Source organism: Leptopilina heterotoma, unplaced genomic scaffold (assembly GCF_015476425.1).
Source record: "Leptopilina heterotoma isolate Lh14 unplaced genomic scaffold, ASM1547642v1 Lhet_468, whole genome shotgun sequence".
Taxonomy (NCBI): Eukaryota; Metazoa; Arthropoda; class Insecta; order Hymenoptera; family Figitidae; genus Leptopilina; species Leptopilina heterotoma.
In genome coordinates, this window is record NW_025111097.1 from 40,043 (window position 1) to 59,677 (window position 19,635).

The window sequence follows — 19,635 nt, forward strand, 5'->3', positions numbered from 1 at the left end:
GCGCTATGATATGGCGTTTTCAAAAAGAACAGTAACGCCCTGTGATCCGTCACGATCTTAAACTCCACCCCAAACAAGTATCTCCTAAACTTCATAAAAAAAAATCACTGCCAATAGTTCCTTGTCTGTTACTGTATACCGAGACTCATATTGGGTCAACACCCTACTCGTGATTGACACAATCCTTTGTTCACCTGCCGAGTCCAGCTGATACAATACACCACTAATCTTCGCGTAACTTGCATCTGTCTGAAGTCGATACTTGCCTCCTGGTGTTATGTGATGTAAAGTTACCGCATCAAGAAAATTTTCCTTAAGTCGCCGGAATGCAATATCATGATCATTAGTCCATTTCCACTCCTTTTTTGAGCTTAATAAGTCTCGAAATGGGACTATATAACACTGGTTTACAGTGAAATTGTCAATCGAACAAAACAATTTTTTTCGAATAGTAGGTGTTTTTTGAGTAAGAAAATCATAGTTTTAATTTTTTTCCCTCGTGCAGTTTTTCTGTAGCTTCAAATTTTGCATTTTCGAGGTGCGACGCCACTTAAACTTACCTGTAGGAAAATTAGCTTGTCAAAATATAATAAATGAGGTATCATTGGAAAGGTTATTAAATTACCTTTCGATCCATAGGTCACAGAATAAAATTTAACAAAAATTGAGAGAGTTACAGTCGATTAAAGATGAAATTTCATGACAATTTTGATGATTTTTAGACATTTGAGTAACTTCTACTATTTTTTTCTACATCAAACAGGAAAGAATGTTTAGGTTTTAATTTTTTTATTGATAGACTATATCATTACACAAATTTTGAGCCCTTGTGGAACTCGATTGGATTAAAAATGACAATTCTACACTAAATTTAGTGAACAAAACTACATTCTTCATTTTTAGTATCCCTTAAACATTTGCAGCAAAAATTGAAGTAATAAAATTTAGTTAAGCTCTAAAGTTACTAAAATCACTAATAAAGGATTTCTGAAATCGTAGATTTCGAATCCAATGTTAGTTTTCTAAATTTCAAAATGGCGGATCCAATATGGCGGACAAGTTTTTAAAAATCGATTAAATTCGTCTTAAATTCGTCACTCGGGGGTTTTCGGGGGTCGCTGATTACGAATCTGATGTCAGATTTCAAAAATTAAAAATGGCGGATCTAATAGGTGCGAATTCGATGGATTTTAAAAAACTCGTTCACCATTATGAATCCATCCTTTTCAATTTTCGAAATCCGACATCAGATTCGTAATCAGCGACCCCGAAAACCCCCGAGTAACGAGAATTTAAGACGAATTTAATCGATTTTTAAAAACTTGTCCGCCATGATTTTCTTACTCAAAAAACACCTACTATTCGAAAAAAAATTGTTTTGTTCGATTGGCAAAAAAAGTTTTTAATTTGTAAACCTATGTAATTTGAGTAACCACAAACAAATCTCCTGGAAAAGCCACAAACCCCAAGGAATCCCTGTAATTGTTTTTGATCTCTGGGCCGCTTAAAATCTCTTATGATTTCCAACTTCTCCGGATCCGCCCTTATTCCATCCTGATCAATCACGATCCCCAAAAACTTAACCGATTCACAGAAAAATTTCGACTTATGAAGACTCAAGGTAAATCCGACACTTATTTATTTTTTAAAAAATTTATCTAATAAATCTACGTGTTCCATGAATGATTTTGACGCCAAAAAAAATCATTGACGTAACTTTTGACTTTAGCTGCAAGCTCCGGCCCTAATTCCAAACTAACCGCGCGGATAAAACCTGCTTCAGCAGTTTTCAGCCCAAACGGGATTCGAGTAAATTCATAACATTTTCCATTATGAAGGAACGCCGTATATTTTCTTGACTCCGGCGATAATGGCACCTGCCAATATCCCATAACAAAATCGGTTGTTGACATAAATCGAGCGCCCTCAACATCCTGCAAAATATCTTCTAATTTTTCCGTACTGTCATTGTCTGACTCGATGTTTTTATTTATTTATCGCGCATCTATGCATAATCGTATCGACCCATCCTTCTTTTTTACACACCGTAAAGGATTACAAATATTACTGTTAGAACGCTTAATAATATTTAACCCTTTCATCCTTATAATTTCCTTATCCGCGTCCTGTCGTATAGTTAAAGGGGGCGAATATGATTTTCGCACCTGAATATGCTCCCTGATTGGTTTAGTAACATGACTGTAAACGGAGGTACATCCCGGATTATTTGAAAAAACCTCACGATTATCCATCAAAAGGCGTTTAACCACTTTTCTCTGTTCCACACTAATTGTATTTATATCCTCAACATACTTGTCGACTTCATTTTCAAAAACATTGCATTCCGAAAATTCTTCATTCTGAATTTTCCGAATTCCAGCTGCTTTCTCCTGATGTCTCAGATATAAGCACTCATCTGTCACCATATTATCATTCTCTCTCTTCAACTATTTCATTCCCTCCTCACTTTCAATGTCAATACATTCATACCACAAATCCCTCTTTAAACGTATCAGATTGCAAAATCTTATTGTGTTTATGCCATTCGACGCAAAAAGTAACATTCTTTCCTTCGGTACAGTATAATCTTCCACCTTAATTTGCTTGTTCTTAAAATCAATTACCATTCCCAAACGAGACTGCAAGTCCACCCCAGCTATCAATTTTTTCGAAAGACCAGGTATTACCAAAAACGAAAACATGACCTCCAAATTTCCCACACTAATGCATAACTGTATTTGTTTTTTAAAAACTACTGGCTTATTTCCTACAGCACCAAATACAGACACACTTGTGACCGGTAATTCCAGTATTCTATTATCTTTCTGGAGCTCTTTGTAAAAAACTTCTGACACACATGTGACTTCACTCCCTGAATCTATGAGCATGGCATGATCCATGTCACCAACCCTAACCAAAATCTGTGGGCAAACCACCCGAGTATTGTTATACTTATGCTCGCATTCTACACCTTCTTGCACATCCCATACCAATTCCTCTGCAAATTCACTCATTTTGCTTCCTCATAAGGAAGCTTTGCATTCGTGACGATTTTCAATTTTTCAAAAAAAGGTTATATGGACTCATTTTCATCTATAAAATGTATATTCAATTCTGAGCAAATGTCCAGATGTATGTGTGTGTGTATGTGTGTATGTGTGTGTGTATATGTCACAAAAATTGTGTACAAATTATCTCAAACAAATTTTGATGGATTGTCTTGAAATTTTGCAGGTTTATTGCAGTCATTAATACCTAAAATCTGACACAAGGATTTTCAAAAATATCTAAAAAAAAATTTTATACAATTTTTTTAAAATTCAAAAAAAAAAATTTTTTGTATTTTTGTAAATAATTTTTTTATCTGTTAATATTTTAATTAATTATTCTCAAAATTACATTTCTGACAAGAAAACGAATCGATTGATGTATACAAAGTATATTTTTTATCAAAATTTATAAAATTAATAGAAATTTTTCTTTTTCACAAAAAATTCAAATTTTGTATTTTTTCATAATTTATTTAATATTAATATTTTTAAATGATTATTCTATCATAAAAAAAGAAGCAATTTGCATATGAAATAGAGGTGTGTATTTAATCGAACCGAACATTAATCGACTCGACAACAGAAAATTCGAATCATTTCGAATTGCAAAAGTTTGCAAACCGCAATATAATTACATTTAATTTATGAATATATCTTGCTGCATTAAAAAGAAATTTCCTTAAGAAGAATGTATGCTTTGATTGTTATGCTTTTGAAAAATCATAATTTGGTTTTCATGGAGATTTGTACCTAAAATGAACAATTCACGTTAATGATAATTTATTTTTTATAATTATATTGTAAAAAATTATCATAATATGATTATAATATAATTATTATTTGTAAAATTACTTCAAATAATAAAAAATATTGATAATAAATATTAAAATTATATTATTCTTATTATATTATATTATTTTATAATTTTTTTATATTTTTTATATTATTTATTATATTATTTTTTTCATTTAAAAAAAAAAATTGAAATAAACATAAATTTAATATTTTAATGACCTCTAAAATCGACTTGTCATTGTTAAATTTTTTAAAAAAATTTTTTAAAAACGAATTTTTAATTTAAAAATTTTTTGATATAACAAAGGTTTTTTACAAGAAAAAATTACTAGAATCTATAAATCATTTATTTATGATAATGTTTGATTAAAATTAGAATAAAGTTTTAAACATAAAAAAACATTGTTATAAAAATAAATTAATATAAATTTTTTATTTTTAAACAAAATTGATAAATGTTTGTATGAATGTGTGTGTATGTTCCCGATTTTATGGGATAAAATTAATTTTATACATATGTTTAGATGGAGTTTGCTAGAATTTTGTAAGTGAATTACGTCACGAATTTATATTTTATATGTTGAGGAAGCTAAATGGTCATGAAATGAACAACTTGTTTATTGTTTGGATGGTGCGTATATTTTTCCTACCATTTCGTTCGTACTCCCAATTTTTCTCTTTATGCAACTCATTGATTTCGGTTCGATTTTCATTATCCCCAGATTCTAACTCATTGTCCTGATCCCATGAATCGCCATCAACTTCTTCTATAATTTCATTATCCTCACACATGCGCGTCGTTCTCACTTGCTTATTCTGTCTATCATACCAGCTATTTTGTTCCTGTCTATTTCGTTGTTCATATCTCTTTGTTTGTTCTGGTCTATTTTGCCTAGTCTGTCCCTGTCGATCTCGCCAATTTTCACTTTTATTATTTTCCTTATATTGGTTCTGATATTTTTCTCTATATGATTTTCATTCATAACCTCGCGAATTTTTTTCATCTACCCTAGACTTTACCAAATTATCCGTACCGTTATTCTGCGTTATTTGACGATTACCTGCATTTATTCCACCTACAAAACTTGAGGATAGGTCAAGTCGCGCCAACGCCTGGGAAATTCTATCGCTATCCGCAAAATCAACTGTTGATAATATATCACGAACTCGTTGAGGCAATAACGTCGCTTTTCTATAAACTCCGCTTTCGAGAACGAGTATCATACACTACTTTATATAATAAGTGCATAGTTTTTATAAAAACTGAGCAAAAAGTGTGGTTTAGAGGTTATCTGAGAGGGGGGAGACACTTTGTCACAGACGATCCGAACCGATATACATTCAAACGTACTAAAACGTTTTGTCGCGCGGGGGGGTTCGGGGGGTCTCCCCCCGACGGGATCCAGGGGCAGCGCCCCGGTCGGGGGGTTCGGGGGGCGAAGCTCTCCGACCACAAAAAAACCAAACTCAAAATAATAATTAAATTAACTAAGATTTTCAAGAAGGACATGTTATGAAGCCCCAAGCCACAGGACGCTTAGGGGGGCGAAACCCCCCGCAACAAAATGGCGTATATATGTTAAAATAAAAAATACTGTATTATTTAATAAGAAATAGAAATCAATTGTAATACATACATGTAATAGCATAAGGTGTCATAGGAAATTCTAAATTCAAAATGCTGTTTCTATAAAAAATTCCATTAAAACAAATAGTAAATCTTAGATATAAAACATTTATTTATAAAAGAACAAGTATTTTATACATTCAGATAAAGTAATTTTACTTTTATAACAGTTATAGTACGTTGTATTAAATTTACTTTACATTTTAATTTTTTCTAAGAATGCGTTAAATCACAATATTATTATTTAAATATTAATAGCTTAGTTTTTGGAAATTTTACGTACATATAGCTTTACTTTAATTACGTTATTGCTTAGCATATAACAGCAAAATTAAATGTGACTTGACAATTATTTAAATTTAGAGAAAATTTTTCGTTGTTTAATAATTTTGTTAAATCCGATGAATTTTCCTTGTTTTCAACAGTATCAGAAATTCGCGACATGGATGGGCCAGTATTTTCATTTTCTTTTGATTGGTTTATATTCACGGCGCTGCTAATCTGGGCACACATTTTTTTTTTATTATAAACTGAATCGTTGACGTAGCTCATGGCAACCTTATCCGACTTCCATCCGCCAAGTCGCTTCAAGGTCATAAGATCTCCTCCTTTATCCGCCAAAATCGTCGCCGAAGTACGACGAAATGTGTGCCCAGTGTAGGATTCCGGGTTTTCCAATTTTAAATATTCGGCTATCTTTTTAGGCATAGATCCAAAAAAATTAATACCCATTGGTTGTTTCGTGCATTTCCCATCACGCAAAGATAAAAAAACGATCACATTGAACATCTTTTGGTCGGAGGGCTTCGTACTTTTTAAACATTTTATAGAATTCACCATCTATGATAAATTTCCTTGGAAGATCATTTTTAGTTTCGGGAATCGTAATCAGAGCAAAGTCATCCTTATTCTTAATGTCATTAATAGACACGTTTTTCAGCTCTTCTCTCCTACACGCTCCACAAATTCCAAGAATGAGTGCTACCTACAATTAATATATTATGTTATTTTATTTATTATTTTTTTTATTATTTATTTTACTATTTATTTTACTATTTATTTTATTATTTATTTTATTATTTATTTTATTATTTATTTTATTATTTATTTTACTATTTATTTTACTATTTATTTTACTATTTATTTTATTATTTATTTTATTATTTATTTTATTATTTATTTTATTGTTAACTTTCATTTATTCTTATTTCAATTTAAACAACTTTATTTCTATTTTATTTATTTCTAAATACTGTCAGCTGTGATTTATAGGATATGTTTATTTAAATTGTAAAATATGATTTGTAAAAAATACCTTTATGGCTAAATACTGGTTATCGGGTGCCTAGTTCAAAAACTTTTCAACTTGTTCCGGTTCTAAAACGTTCGTCTTCTTGCTTTTAAAACCTTTTCCATTTTTTGTAAAAAAAGCAGACAATTGCTTGTACTGTCCAATATCCAGGTTATGAAAATTCAAAATCGTTTTTTTCAACATTGAATATTTTGCCCAAAGACTCGTAGGCGCGTACTTTTCATTTAAATTGTCGAAATAAACGAGAAGTGTGTCTTCTGAAAAAGAATTCGTGTTTTCTCGCTGCTGCCATTCAACGAATTGATCGTATACGGCTCTGTAATGATCAGCTCATTTGTCGGGAAGCAGATTTCTCGTTACGCGTCTGGATGCTTCGAGTATATGCTCAGCTGTAGTTTCTTTGTCACACGTCGCTTTAGATACATTTATTTGATTCATCTTTTTAAAAGACTTTTTTTTACTGCACTTGCGATTATATATATACTATAAAAATGATACACGGATATCTGTTCAATCTCTAGAAGACAACATAGACAATAAACATAGACAAGAAACCTAATCTGCAGAACAGTTTGAGAAATAGATTCCTCTCGGCAGATGGCGCGTCGGAAGCAATGTGTAAAATACATGAGTCAAATAGTGTAGTATAATGTCACTAGTGTGTTATAAAAGTTCTAACAAGTGTGTCATAATGTAACTATCCTGTTATAAAAGTGTGATATAAAGTAACTAGCATTAATTGCGCATGCGCCCTGGCCATTATCGCTTATTTATAACATCGGATGCTATAATACGCGATTTACGGCACTTTTTCCATGCGTCGTAAACGACACTTTATATGCACGTATTATATAAATATTTATTAAAAAACTTATCCTTAAACTCATTAAAATGGCGGAAGGGATTCAAGACTGTATCGAACCAAACCCTGGCTGATCCTCTAAGAGCATCTTCAACAACTAACAATTTTTTTGAGTCCATAATTTCCTTTCTTACAAAGTATTTTTCTAAATTTCTTATAAATTCCACGGGATTAGTGCATTTAAGATCAAAAACCGGCAAAGGAATATTAATTTGCAATTGTTGAAACTGATTAAAAATTCCAGAAATTAATTCGCTAGTAAAATCATTTTGAGGACCATCTTTATTATTTATCGTATTTCCATAACGACTATCTAAAACAACCTGTGATACTGAGTCACCTTTATTTAATGTCTCCCCACTAGCTTGGTCTCTGTGTATATCTGCGTCATTCATAGTATTAACTACATGTACTTCACTCTGTATACATACGTCACGACACGAAACCTTTGTGTGATTACTCGCGTTCTGATGTGCCTGTTTCACCAATTCGTCCATTCTGACTACCTCCCGCCGCAAAATATCATTTTCCTGACTTGATGCCTGTGTCTCCACTCGAAGTCTCTTAATTTCATTCTTTAGTTCATCAATCTGCTGCTGCTGTTGAGCCAAGATCTGATTATTATTTTCATTTTCCTCTAACTTCTTTTGATTTCTAGTCGACATTGTTTATCAATGAACAATGCCAAAGCTACGATGATCTTTCCACACTACAAACAAAATAACATATATAGTTTCCTGAAAACTTATTTTAAAATTGAGATTTCAATATAAAACTTATTTGCTTAAATTCAAATTTATACAATATTCAATTCTTTCACTTAGCCTCTAGTTGTGCGCCAATGTAAAAAATACTCTTTAACTATTATTATTCTTCTAATTCAATTTAAGGTTCGTCGTCTTTTATGAAAAAAATATATAATTTTATGTAATACAAATATTTATTTTCCTTTTTAATTCAAATATATTCGATCCACTCCACATAAATCAAATATATTTTGTTATAACACGCTGATATAATTTTACTTTGCTACACCGAAATATATACATATACTCATTCACGCATTCAACCATTTATACGAAACATAGAATATATTCTTAATACAGTACAATGACTTGAAAACGTTATAAGTTTTAAATAAAATAAATTAGTGGTCTTGGACTTATCTTATTCGCCTAAACGATTTAGATGAAAATGTGCTCTGTATCGCAGTAACGATGAGTAGTATTCAAACTCGTATACACTGCTACGGTTGCAGATGCCTTGTCGTATTGCCTTCACGCTTCGGGAGATTTCCAAAAAAAATATGGCGTCACAATTTGCAATTAGTAATCATACAATTTTCGGCTCAACCTTCAGCTAATGTGCGTTATAATTATCGCCTCGATACAGAAACTAAAAGAAATTTACATTATTATTTATATTTTTACATTTTACTTTATTACTTTACTTGGAACTTTTCCTTACCCCGCGAACATGTAACACTTTTCACGGCCCACAGATCACTAAACAATTTCTCGCCTCGTCATTACAGTCCTCACATTTTCCTTCTTCGCCGAACTTATTCGATCTTTCACGAGCCATCACTTATACATCATTATAATCGTTACAAATTACAATATTTTTCACTTTAATTTAGTAATTTTTTAAAATATTGAGATACAAAAAAGTATTTCATTCATTTAAAAGTTCGAAACAAGAAAAACAATCTTTTTGTTCTAATTAAATTTTTTTCAAATAAAAATGTTATTTGTGTAAAATAAAATTGTTATTTAAAACAAATAAATAATTTAGTAGGCTGTGTGACAAATACACATTCATTTAACTCGAATTATTTGATTTAAATAAAATTTTCTTCATCGTGAAATTTCTGTTTAAAAAGTATTTCACAGTTTCCATCAATAATTTAAAACTAAAATATATGAAAACAAAAAATTCTACTGTTATCGCGTGGAAAATGTTTTCTTCTCTTTCAAACATTATGAACTTTACTGACTTATAAAAAACACATATAAACAGTCTTAAGAATCAAAAGAAAAGAAAAATCAAAAATCTTTAAAAATTCAATCACTCGTAAAATCGCGATATGTAATAGAAAATATTTCACCAAAATTACAATATTTTTAATAAAATTCAAGTCACATATTTTTATCGAAATAACTATAAATTTTCTTCTTAATGTCACATAAATTAGAAAATCCATCTAAACCACTATCGCAAACTGTATAATAAAAAATGAACAATGAAGAAAGGAAGGTAACTAGACGTTTATCAAAAAACTTTAGTGGACGTTAAGTATGTGGAGGATAAATATGGAATTTCGATAAAGAAAAAAAAGAAGAATAGATGGCTCTATTCGAACATGAAGGAATTTGGGTGAGCCTGAAGTTGTTTAAAGTCTTGTCATGTGAATGGGAAAGAAAGAGAGAGAAAGAACTTTGCTGTGTTCTATTCCTGCACGCTATTCACGTTTTCTCGGAATATATAAAAGCAGAAAGCGAGAGAGACTAAGAGAGAAAAAAAAGAGAGAGAGAGAGGCCCTGGTGAATTTTCTTGTAAGCGAGAGTCGAGAAAGCAGACAAGTGAAAAAAAGTAGCAGAGAAATTGAATTTAGTCATTTTCTCATTATTTTATTGAGCGACAGAAATGAAAAGACAATACGTGCTCTGCCTGTTATCATCACTTTTACGTCTACCTCTTCAACTGCTATGCATACTTTACTCCATCAAAAATTTATACAAAATTTTCATTAAATATTCATATTTTTTAAATATTTAAAATTTTCAATTGCTTTTTTTTTAAATTCTCATCACTAAAAGTACCCATAAAAGATCCCAGTTGGAAAAGTTCTTTGGAAAAAAAAGTTCTATGGTATGTGTTTTGTGAATAAATAAGTTTTTAAAGTTACAAAAACTTTTACGTTTAGTCTAAATTTATAAAAATATTCCTGACTTTGAATGGAATTTTCTGACATTACCTGAATTTTCTATAACTTTCCTGACCGTTAATAATATATTATTGATTAAATTTTTCTTAATTTTGAATTTCGCGCAATTAATTAAATTAAAAACTAAATGACACGACAATTCGATCCTAATCAAAATAAAGCTAATTGAGTATATGAATTGGGATATAAAATAGTTTCGTTTCAGTTATAAACTGAATATTATTAAAATTTAAAATATTAAATAAATTGTAAATAAAGTAGATATATATGGAGGGTTCTGGACCAAGATCCCTGCACCGCACAGTGGGGCAGGAGGTAGGCAAAAGCGGATAAAACTTAAAATTTAATTGGATTCACTTGAAACTCGTTACTCAGTTTTTCAAAATGGCGGATCCAATATGACGGACGTCAATGTTAAGAATTAATCTAAATTACTTAAAAATCGTTACTCGGGGATTTTCAGGGTCGCTGATTTTGAAATTTTGAAAATCTAACATTACATTCGTAATGAGTGACCCCAGAAACACATAATTACTAAATTTCAAGCAAATTTAAAAATAATCAGTTACTGGATACATTGTGCTTCAGCTGGAATGATGCGCCACACTACAGGCGAAAATTGTGCGACCGCTAACACTTCGAGCTATTAAAAAACACACCCGCACAGAAACAGTGATAATTCCGTCAAAAATAAAGCTAGATGCTTTTTTTAAATTGCATCGGAAAGCTTATTAAATTTCCCGAGATATTACAAAAAGATTCGGACCGTGCGAAGCAAAATTTTCAATCATCGATTTCTCTAATTCGCCGTTGAGTAAGTTGCGTGGCTGTGAAAAAAGTGTCGAAAATGAATTTTACAATGTACATTCTTACTGAGATTCACTTTATAATTTAATTTATTATATAATGATAATATTTTAAAAGTGGATCCCAGTAAGTATGTACTTGATAAAATTCATTTTCGACACTTTCCTTACAGACACGCAATTGACTCAACGGCGAATTAGAGAAATCGGTGATTGAAAATTTTGCTTTGCACGGTCCGACTCTTTTTGTAATATCTGGAGAACCCGTTAATATTTTTTGCTGTTCTTGGTCTCTATTTAAAGCTTAGATTACAAGAAATAGTCTGTAAAAGTAACAATTTTTTCCATAAACTTTTCCAAATTTTGCCAAGAGTCAAAATCAGGGTAAGAAATTCCCAAAAAAATAGATAGGTAGTATATTACATTATAAGGTCAGAAAGTTCGAATTCCGGCACTGTGAGAAATGATGTGAAGGGCTTCGAAATTTCTGTCCGTGTAATGTATACTATTTTTCTTTATATACGGTTAAAAGTACGGCCGTTAATTTATTTTTTAAGAAAATTGCAATCGTGATTAATTTGACAGATGGCCATATTTATTTACTTTCGCCACTTTTGCTCCCCGCTTCAACCCCTCTAGCGGACGCCTGTGAAGCTCTGGTTTTTTCTCTGTCTCTCTCTTACATTCAACATACGCCTGCCCCGACTTTTGAAGCACGAGCGAAGCATTAGGATAGAAGTCCACAATATGTTCAATAATTCTATACATATCGATATAGGTATCGGTTGTAAAGTTCGGCGGAATGTAAAAACAACCTAAGATATAAGAATTTGCATTAATTGTAAATTTTATAAAGATATGCTCAACAGAAGAAAAATTGATAGAAATTAAGGAACAATTTAAGTTACTTTTGGCTGCTATGAAAACACCACCGCCACGCAAACTCTGACTAGTTGAATTGCATCTGTCGAACCGAAAAATTTTATAATTTTGAAAACCTAATTCGAGTGAACTTATACCTGGATGCAACCAGGTTTCAGAAAAATAAGAAAATTAAAAGAAAAATGTTTTGTCATAAATGGTGAATTTTAGTTCGTAATCCTAGAACATTTTGGTAGTACATATTAAGAGTGGTTTGTTTGGTTCGCTGTGTACTGAAAGGCTATTAATATTATAAGAAAATTTTGACACCTCACTTGTTATTAGACTATCTAATAAGAGTTCGTTTGTATGGACAATGACGTCTTCTTCATGCGATTCTTCTTTATTAAAACTGGATTCCCAGAGCGGTATACGATTTTCAAATCGTCTTCCCTGTCCTGTTATCGTACAGCTATTTGATTTTTTAACTCCAGTACCTCTTCTATTTGCATTTTCGTTCTGTCCCGAGCTAATCGCAAGTGTTTGATGGTGGGTGATTTAATAAATCATTGTTTATTATTCTTATCTAAGGAATTTTTAAAAACATTTTCCGTACTTTTTAAAAGAATGCTTTTGTTCTTACCGCAATTCTACGAAATCTATAATTAACTTGAAGGTCAAATAGGTCATATCTTGTGTAAATAAGGAGAGCAGTTTTTTATACATCGTCATTCTTGCAGTTTAAATTGGTTAATGAACATATCAGCAGCACAGTTAATTATTGTAGTAAAAAACATTGTAAATTTAAATTTACGTGATAAAAAATGAATTTCGATAAATTAAACAGACATTCGAAAAATTGATACGAAATTTGGTCCGAAAATTGTTGCTGAAATAAATAATGAATTTAACATTTTTCTACCACCAAGAATGCTGAAAATATTTTAAGGGGATGCAAATCTTTTCAACAGTCTAAAGGCAGAAGCTGTCAGTGGTGGTGCATATCTAAGAAATCGTGGAGGACCTTACAATCAGATAGAGTTTTTTCTTTAAGGAGTTGACCAGTAGTTGACCAAAAACTGTCGTATTTACCATGTGGAGTACCAAACATTTATCTATGAAACAGCTATCCACGAGTATTATTGCCTTTTGAGATTCAAGAATGGCACCTTTTGTGTGATGCAGTAATATTTAAAAATAATATAAAGTCTACGAAACAAGCCACGGATTTAATTAAAAAATATTACAGCATAATACTTAAAAAAGTGATGGGAAGAACTAATGTTTTAAATTTAGAGGCATTATTGATGGAACTTGTCACATTTCTCTGCAAACAAATATCAAACAAAGCTATTCACCTACTGTCAAATATTCAATTTTTAAATGGTCATTCATTGTAAAAAAGAGGATAAATCAATACAAAAAATGTATACAATTAAATTTATTTTTATTTTAAACCTTTCTCAATACATTATAATTCAGATTCGTTTATCCAACTGTTATGAGAATTATCAAAACCCAACCATTTTACAAATACATTAGATCCTCGTTTTTTAATCTTTTTTCAACTAAATAAATATCTGGATATTTAAGTTTAGAAAGTTCTTGTTCGTAAAAACATCCACTTATTGTATTTTCAAGATAATCCTTTAAGATATATATGTATTTGGGCAATTCCATGTGAGATTTCAGTCGACCTCTTAAAATCGTCCAAAAATATTTTTTTTCTATTCTGTATTGAAAAAAACAGATACGTATTTTTTTTAGGACAAATTTTTAAGTTATGAATTTTTAAAATTTTCGTTTCTTAAATGTAGATATATTTTCAATGTCAGATAACTAAAAAAATATTGCTTTTTTCATTTTTTGATAAGAAAAAAAAAAGTTTAGTTTTTCTCTCTACTTTTAAATAATAACAAATTTTTTTTCATTTTCTATTAAAAAAATATAAAAAACTTATAAAAAAATTAAAATTTTTTAATTTTGGGTATGATAAATTATTTTTCAAACATACCTGAAAATGTTAAGGGTAAGTCCAAGGTGTGAAATGTAAACAAACCAAAAGGTAAACAAAGCAAACACAAAAATCGCACTTTTGTAACAGACGTTTCTCTTACAAAAATTAACATTTTTACACTTTCTCTACAAAAATGGAAAATTAGAGTTTCAAAGTGTCCAAAAAAATCATTTTTGGCTATGAGCTATAAAAAGCAATTAGTAAAATAACTAATTAAAGTGACCTGTAAAATGGCATTTTTGACGCGTCGCGAAAATAAAACTGTTTGAGTATATCAACCGCACTGACGATGAAGAAGTCTCATGTCAGCGATTGGACCTTCAACATGTGGAAAGGGAAATTTTTCCCTTTCCTCCTTGAAATTACAAGAGGAAGGGTAAAAACTTCTTCATCATCCGTGCGGTTGATATAGTCAAACACTTGACTTTCACGCGATCTGAGACTCTGTTGCTCTCTGCGCAAGCGCAGAGCGTACTAAGAATGCATTGACAGCACCATGTGGAAGTGCACATTTTCTTTTGAATAAAACTTAGTTGTTTTTTCATTTTTTTCAGCTATGCAAGGCGTAGTTACCAAATAGAGTACGTCAGTTCACCATTTTCATAAAGAAAATGTGAATTTATATTTATGTACGAAAATGAGACCTCGTACAAAAATGCTTAAAAATAGCGAATAAAGAAGCATTTTTGTACGAGGTCTCATTTTCGTACATAAATATAAATTCACATTTTCTTTATGAAAATGGTGAACTGACGTACTCTATTTGGTAACTACGCCTTGCATAGCTAAAAAAATGAGAAAACAACTAAGTTTCATTCAAAAGAAAATGTGCACTTCCACATGATGCTGTCAATGCATTCTTAGTACGCTCTGCGCTTGCGCAGAGAGCAACAGAGTCTCAGATCGCGTAAAATTCAAGTGTTTGACTATATCAACCGCACGGACGATGAAGAAGTTTTTACCCTTTCTCTTGTAATTTCAAGGAGGAAAGGAAAAAATTTCCTTTTCCACATGTTGAAGGTCCAATCGCTGACATGAGACTTCTTCATCTTTAGTGCGGTTGATATACTGAAGCAGTTTATTTTTCGCGACGCCTCAAAAATGCTATTTTACTGGTCATTTTAATTAGTTATTTTACTAATTGCTTTTTATTGCTCATAGCCAAAATTGATTTTTTTGGACACTTTGAAACTCTAATTTTCCATTTTTGTAGAGAAAGTGTAAAAATGTTAATTTTTGTAAGAGAAATGGCTGTTACAAAAGTGCGATTTTTGTGTTTGGTTTGTTTACCTTTTGGTTTGTTTACATTTCACAACTTGGACATACCCTTAAGAAAGTTTTGCAAAAAAATGCAGAGTGGGCCTGATAAGTTTAATGGGTTTGAATAAATAATTAATCTCCTAGTGCATGTCGCTCGCACGCGGTATTTTACTGAAGGTTTAAAAGTTACTTTATTGAATGAGAGTTATTGCTTCTTTTACTTCATTATATTTAAAACAATTAATATAATAATAATTGTAGTTTTAATGATAATAATAGTAATAATAATTCGGGTTCATTTACGCTTTTCGGTTCAGCAGTAGAAAATCTTGAAAATTCGAAATTTTTACATAAAGAATATTTTTTTATCTTTAATTGATAATTGCTTATCGGCTCGACACTGTAAATTTTTTGAGTCCCTTGTACAGTTTTACAATTTTAAAATCGCTCTTGAAGAAAACTATTCGCTATTTCGTAATCGTTAACAGTTTTGTATATGACTGAAATGTTTTTTTATGACAAGTCATTCTTAGCCCATTATTTGTTCGAGGTCATTAGCAAACTAGATTTTCGAGCCATATTTTTTATAGTACCGTTAGCTCCATCGTAAGGCCCTTTCCCGTGAGCTGTTGCGTGGAAATGCCAAACTGCGGGACGATTAAAATCTTGATTATAATGGTAAACATAAGTGAAATGTTTAACATTTTTAAATTGTTGCGGTGCACCATCGGAGAAGTATATGCATTTCCGAATTCAAATATATTTTTCTGAAGAAACTTCATTTAAGGCCTGCAGAAGAACATAGACTGCTACAGCATCATGTTTCAAGCAATCTGAAATAATAACCAACGTTTTGTGATTAATCACATTATTTTCCCGATAATAAAAAACGATAGGAAATATGGTCGCTTGGTTATTATTTCTGTGGAATTTTGGAACTGCATCTTGAATTACGAATGCGTAATTTTCAGCAAAATCACACACAATTAAACTCTCGTCATCTTTTAGATTTTGTTTGACACTTTTATAAAAAGAAGCTTGTTGATCGACAATGTAAGAATGATGAAGGAATATTTTTCCTGACTTGCAAAATTTTTCAACAAATTCTTTTAAATCTATTGTTGTAGTCTCCAATGTTGTTTTTGGATTCGATACCCACTGTTTGTGTTTAATATTTCCTATCTTATTTTTCTTCATTATTTTGGATAATGTTTCATTTTTGGAGCAATTTTTACATTGCCTAAAAAACACTCTTCTCTAGGATTCGTACACAAGTTCAATAAAATATCCTCGTAATGATCGACTGGTAAATTTTCTTTATACAAGACGAGCATGTAATCCCCGCTTTCTCAGCGTAAAGGCAAAGTATGCCTTTACTTCAGGCAGCAGTTTTACCGTCCTAAAGCAGAGTCTACAATGAGAGAAGGTGCGCATCGATGTTCATAGCTATAGATATACCACAGCATGCTTTAGTATACCTATAGCTATAAACAACGATGCGCACCTTCTCTCATTGTAGACTCTGCTTATAAGGACGAGAAAGTACCTTTAAAGACTACTTTCTCGTCCTAGGACGGTAAAACTGCTGCTTGAAGCAAAGCCATGCTTTACCTCTCAAAAGCGCACCGAGTAACCGGGTATTACATTCTCGTTTTGTATAAAATGTCGTGTGTACATCGGACGCACGCATTTCTCGTCCTCGCTTGTTTACACTAATCGGCTTTGCCTCGTACTGCAAAATCAAGCTTGGACGAGAAACTTGCACGTTGTGTCCTCGGTGCACAATGTACTATTCTTCATTAAATTTACAGTATGACTTCAAAAAGAAGAAGCTTAAGAACTATTTTAATTTACATGAGTAAATTAAAATATTTCTTAAGCCTATAAAACCTAACAAAAAATTTTGCCATTGAATATTTTTGTAATAAAAAATAAATGTTTGTGTTATAGAAAAAACATCATTCGTTTTTATGATTTACATGATGCTAGAAGCTTCATATTTTCATGAACTGGGCATTTACAAACTCGATGTGTTCCTCCTGAACTGTCCAGATCGCAATAATCTGGTAGGAGTGAACAAAATTTTGCAAAACCGATTTCCACAGTAGGGTTTTCTATCTTAAATTTTTTAAAAATATTTTGCAAGTTTCTTAACAATAATCTTTCTCGAGCACAGTATTTTTCTTCATCTATTTTAACTGATTTTACATCTTTTTGTCCTGGCATCATCGAACTCACGTTCGATAGTTGCATAGTTGTATTTTTTCTTTTTGACTGGGTGGTTCCCTGATTTTAAAACCAACAAAAAATGATGAACATGAGTCAAAATTTAGATATATTACCTTAAGGAGGAACTCCGAAAAGGGACAACACTCCCGACGGTGTCTCTGCGAACACCGCCACAGGCCCCACGGATTTTGGGGCGGCCAAATGGATGTAGACACTGGCAGCGATAACGCGTGTAGTAACTTCGAAGCAAACGTTGCTGCACAATTTGAAGTTATACCAAAGGTTTTAGAAAACATGCGCCAAGCTTGTAAGAGAGAACGGCTGCTCTCGGAATAGCGTTTGATATAATTCGAAGTAATCTTCGTTTTATTCCTGATGCTTTTAAAAGTTCCAAGCTGACAAATCCAAATCCTGGTACGCGAAAGCAAAAATCTCAAGCGTTTGTGAAATTAAGCGATACGACTGATGCTAGAAAGCGCCCCAGAGAAAACGGAAGTCCGGAGGCAAGTCTTCAGAAGGAAACCCCAGTGGAAAAGAGGGTCAAGTGCAAGGAAGCTCCATCGCAAAACCCTATACTTCCGAAGGGAAATGAAAAGACAGCCTCAGTGGAGACTTACGCTTCAGTTGCCTCGAAGAATGCATCTGCAGATTCTGACGAATTTAAAGTAGTCAGCAGAAGAAAAGAAAGGTCTCAAAAAGAAAAGCCTCCAGGTAAGAAAAAAGAGCTCTCAAAACATCCTTTGAAGCTTAGGACAACGGAATCAATTAGGATTCCGGCGAAAGACCCTAAGGCTTACAACGAAATCCTAAAAAAGGCGTTTGCAGTAGTAAAACCAGAAGCAACTGAAAACAAGATCCTTCAGATCAGGAGAACCTTCAATCAGGAGGCCCTGATAGTTTAGGAGAAAGGACGAGGGATCTCGAAATTCGCAAGAGCTCTTGCTTCGGTTTTAAAAACCGAAACCGACGCCGAAGTTATGCCTCTTGTGAATTAAAGAACTCTCGAGATAAAAGGACTCGATGAAACAACGACAAGTGAAGACGTTGTTTCTGCCGTGGAGGCAATGCTGGAAAAGTCTGACCTAAACATAGAGTGCAGACTTTGTCCACATTTTAGTGGCACAAAAGTGGCGTTGGGCCGCCTGACTGAAGCAGAGAGTGATTCTCTGCTAAAAGTCGATAAAATAAAAATAGGTTGGATAAATGCTGCAGTTAAAAAACACTTAGAAGTGGCAAGATGCCGAAAGTGTCTCGTTTATGGACACGTGACACAAAACTGCAAGGGCCCCGACAGAACTAAAAGCTGTCGGAGATGCGGCTGTGAGGATCATATCGTAAGTAATTGTTCTGTCAAACAACCTAAGTGTTTGACGTGCTCCGACTTGGCTAAGACAGACATGTTGCCTTAAAAGGTTCTTGTCCGGTTTACAGAGTGTAGTTGCAGAGGCTTAAAAAGGCATATCCTTAAACCTTCTGCAGGTCAACCTGCACACGTGAAGAGAGGCACAGGCCCTTCTGACGCAGACGGCCAGGGAAAAAGGTATCGACATTCTGTTTTGGAGATCCTTTGCTAAAGGAAGTATTTAAGGAGGCCAAGAAAAGCCTTAAAAAAGAGATCCTAGCATCGCAACGCCGTTGGGTCGGACAAATAATAAAAGCTCTGTTCCCCCTGCGAAACCATGGCATAGGATAAACTGGAGTGCTTGTAAAGTCGGTGAGGAGGAACACTTCACTCTTACAGAATTGACAAATTCAGGCAAAAGATTGAAAACAAGCAAAGCTTGTTTCAGCTGGAATCGATGGGATAAGTAACGAAATCCTGAAATTGGTGATCGAAACTTTACCCCAGATTCTTCTAAAATGCTTCTG

The 19,635-nt window shown here is 32.5% G+C and overlaps 3 protein-coding genes across 3 annotated transcripts; 1 reads left to right on the forward strand and 2 right to left on the reverse strand.

The window, feature by feature from the left end:
* Positions 1-1,356: 1,356 nt before the first annotated feature.
* Positions 1,357-9,297, reverse strand: LOC122507367. The gene is made up of 5 exons (XM_043620028.1): positions 9,114-9,297; positions 7,622-9,041; positions 4,832-5,072; positions 4,496-4,756; positions 1,357-3,022 (listed from the first exon to the last, which is right to left on the reverse strand). The coding sequence occupies exons 2-5, from the start codon at positions 8,309-8,311 to the stop codon at positions 2,448-2,450; spliced, it is 1,767 nt and encodes a 588-aa protein (XP_043475963.1). The 5' UTR covers positions 8,312-9,041; positions 9,114-9,297; the 3' UTR covers positions 1,357-2,447.
* On the reverse strand, positions 1,995-2,426 carry LOC122507366. Its single transcript, XM_043620027.1, has one exon. The coding sequence runs from the start codon at positions 2,424-2,426 to the stop codon at positions 1,995-1,997; it is 432 nt and encodes a 143-aa protein (XP_043475962.1).
* A 9,533-nt stretch (positions 9,298-18,830) lies between the features above and the next one.
* Positions 18,831-19,175, forward strand: LOC122507368. Its single transcript, XM_043620029.1, has one exon. The coding sequence runs from the start codon at positions 18,831-18,833 to the stop codon at positions 19,173-19,175; it is 345 nt and encodes a 114-aa protein (XP_043475964.1).
* Positions 19,176-19,635: the final 460 nt, after the last annotated feature.

What these genes read in the sequence shown, in the direction of transcription:
- LOC122507366 (XM_043620027.1), bottom strand. Translation starts at nt 2,426, where the DNA reads ATGGTGACAGATGAGTGCTTATATCTGAGACATCAGGAGAAAGCAGCT.
- LOC122507367 (XM_043620028.1), bottom strand. Translation starts at nt 8,311, where the DNA reads ATGTCGACTAGAAATCAAAAGAAGTTAGAGGAAAATGAAAATAATAAT. An exon ending in ATTTATATAATACGTGCATA is followed by an intron (nt 5,073 to 7,621) that starts TAAAGTGTCGTT and finishes TATATAAAGTAG; the next exon opens with TGTATGATACTCGTTCTCGA. An exon ending in TTGGGAGTACGAACGAAATG is followed by an intron (nt 3,023 to 4,495) that starts GTAGGAAAAATA and finishes CTTCCTTATGAG; the next exon opens with GAAGCAAAATGAGTGAATTT.
- LOC122507368 (XM_043620029.1), top strand. Translation starts at nt 18,831, where the DNA reads ATGCTGGAAAAGTCTGACCTAAACATAGAGTGCAGACTTTGTCCACAT.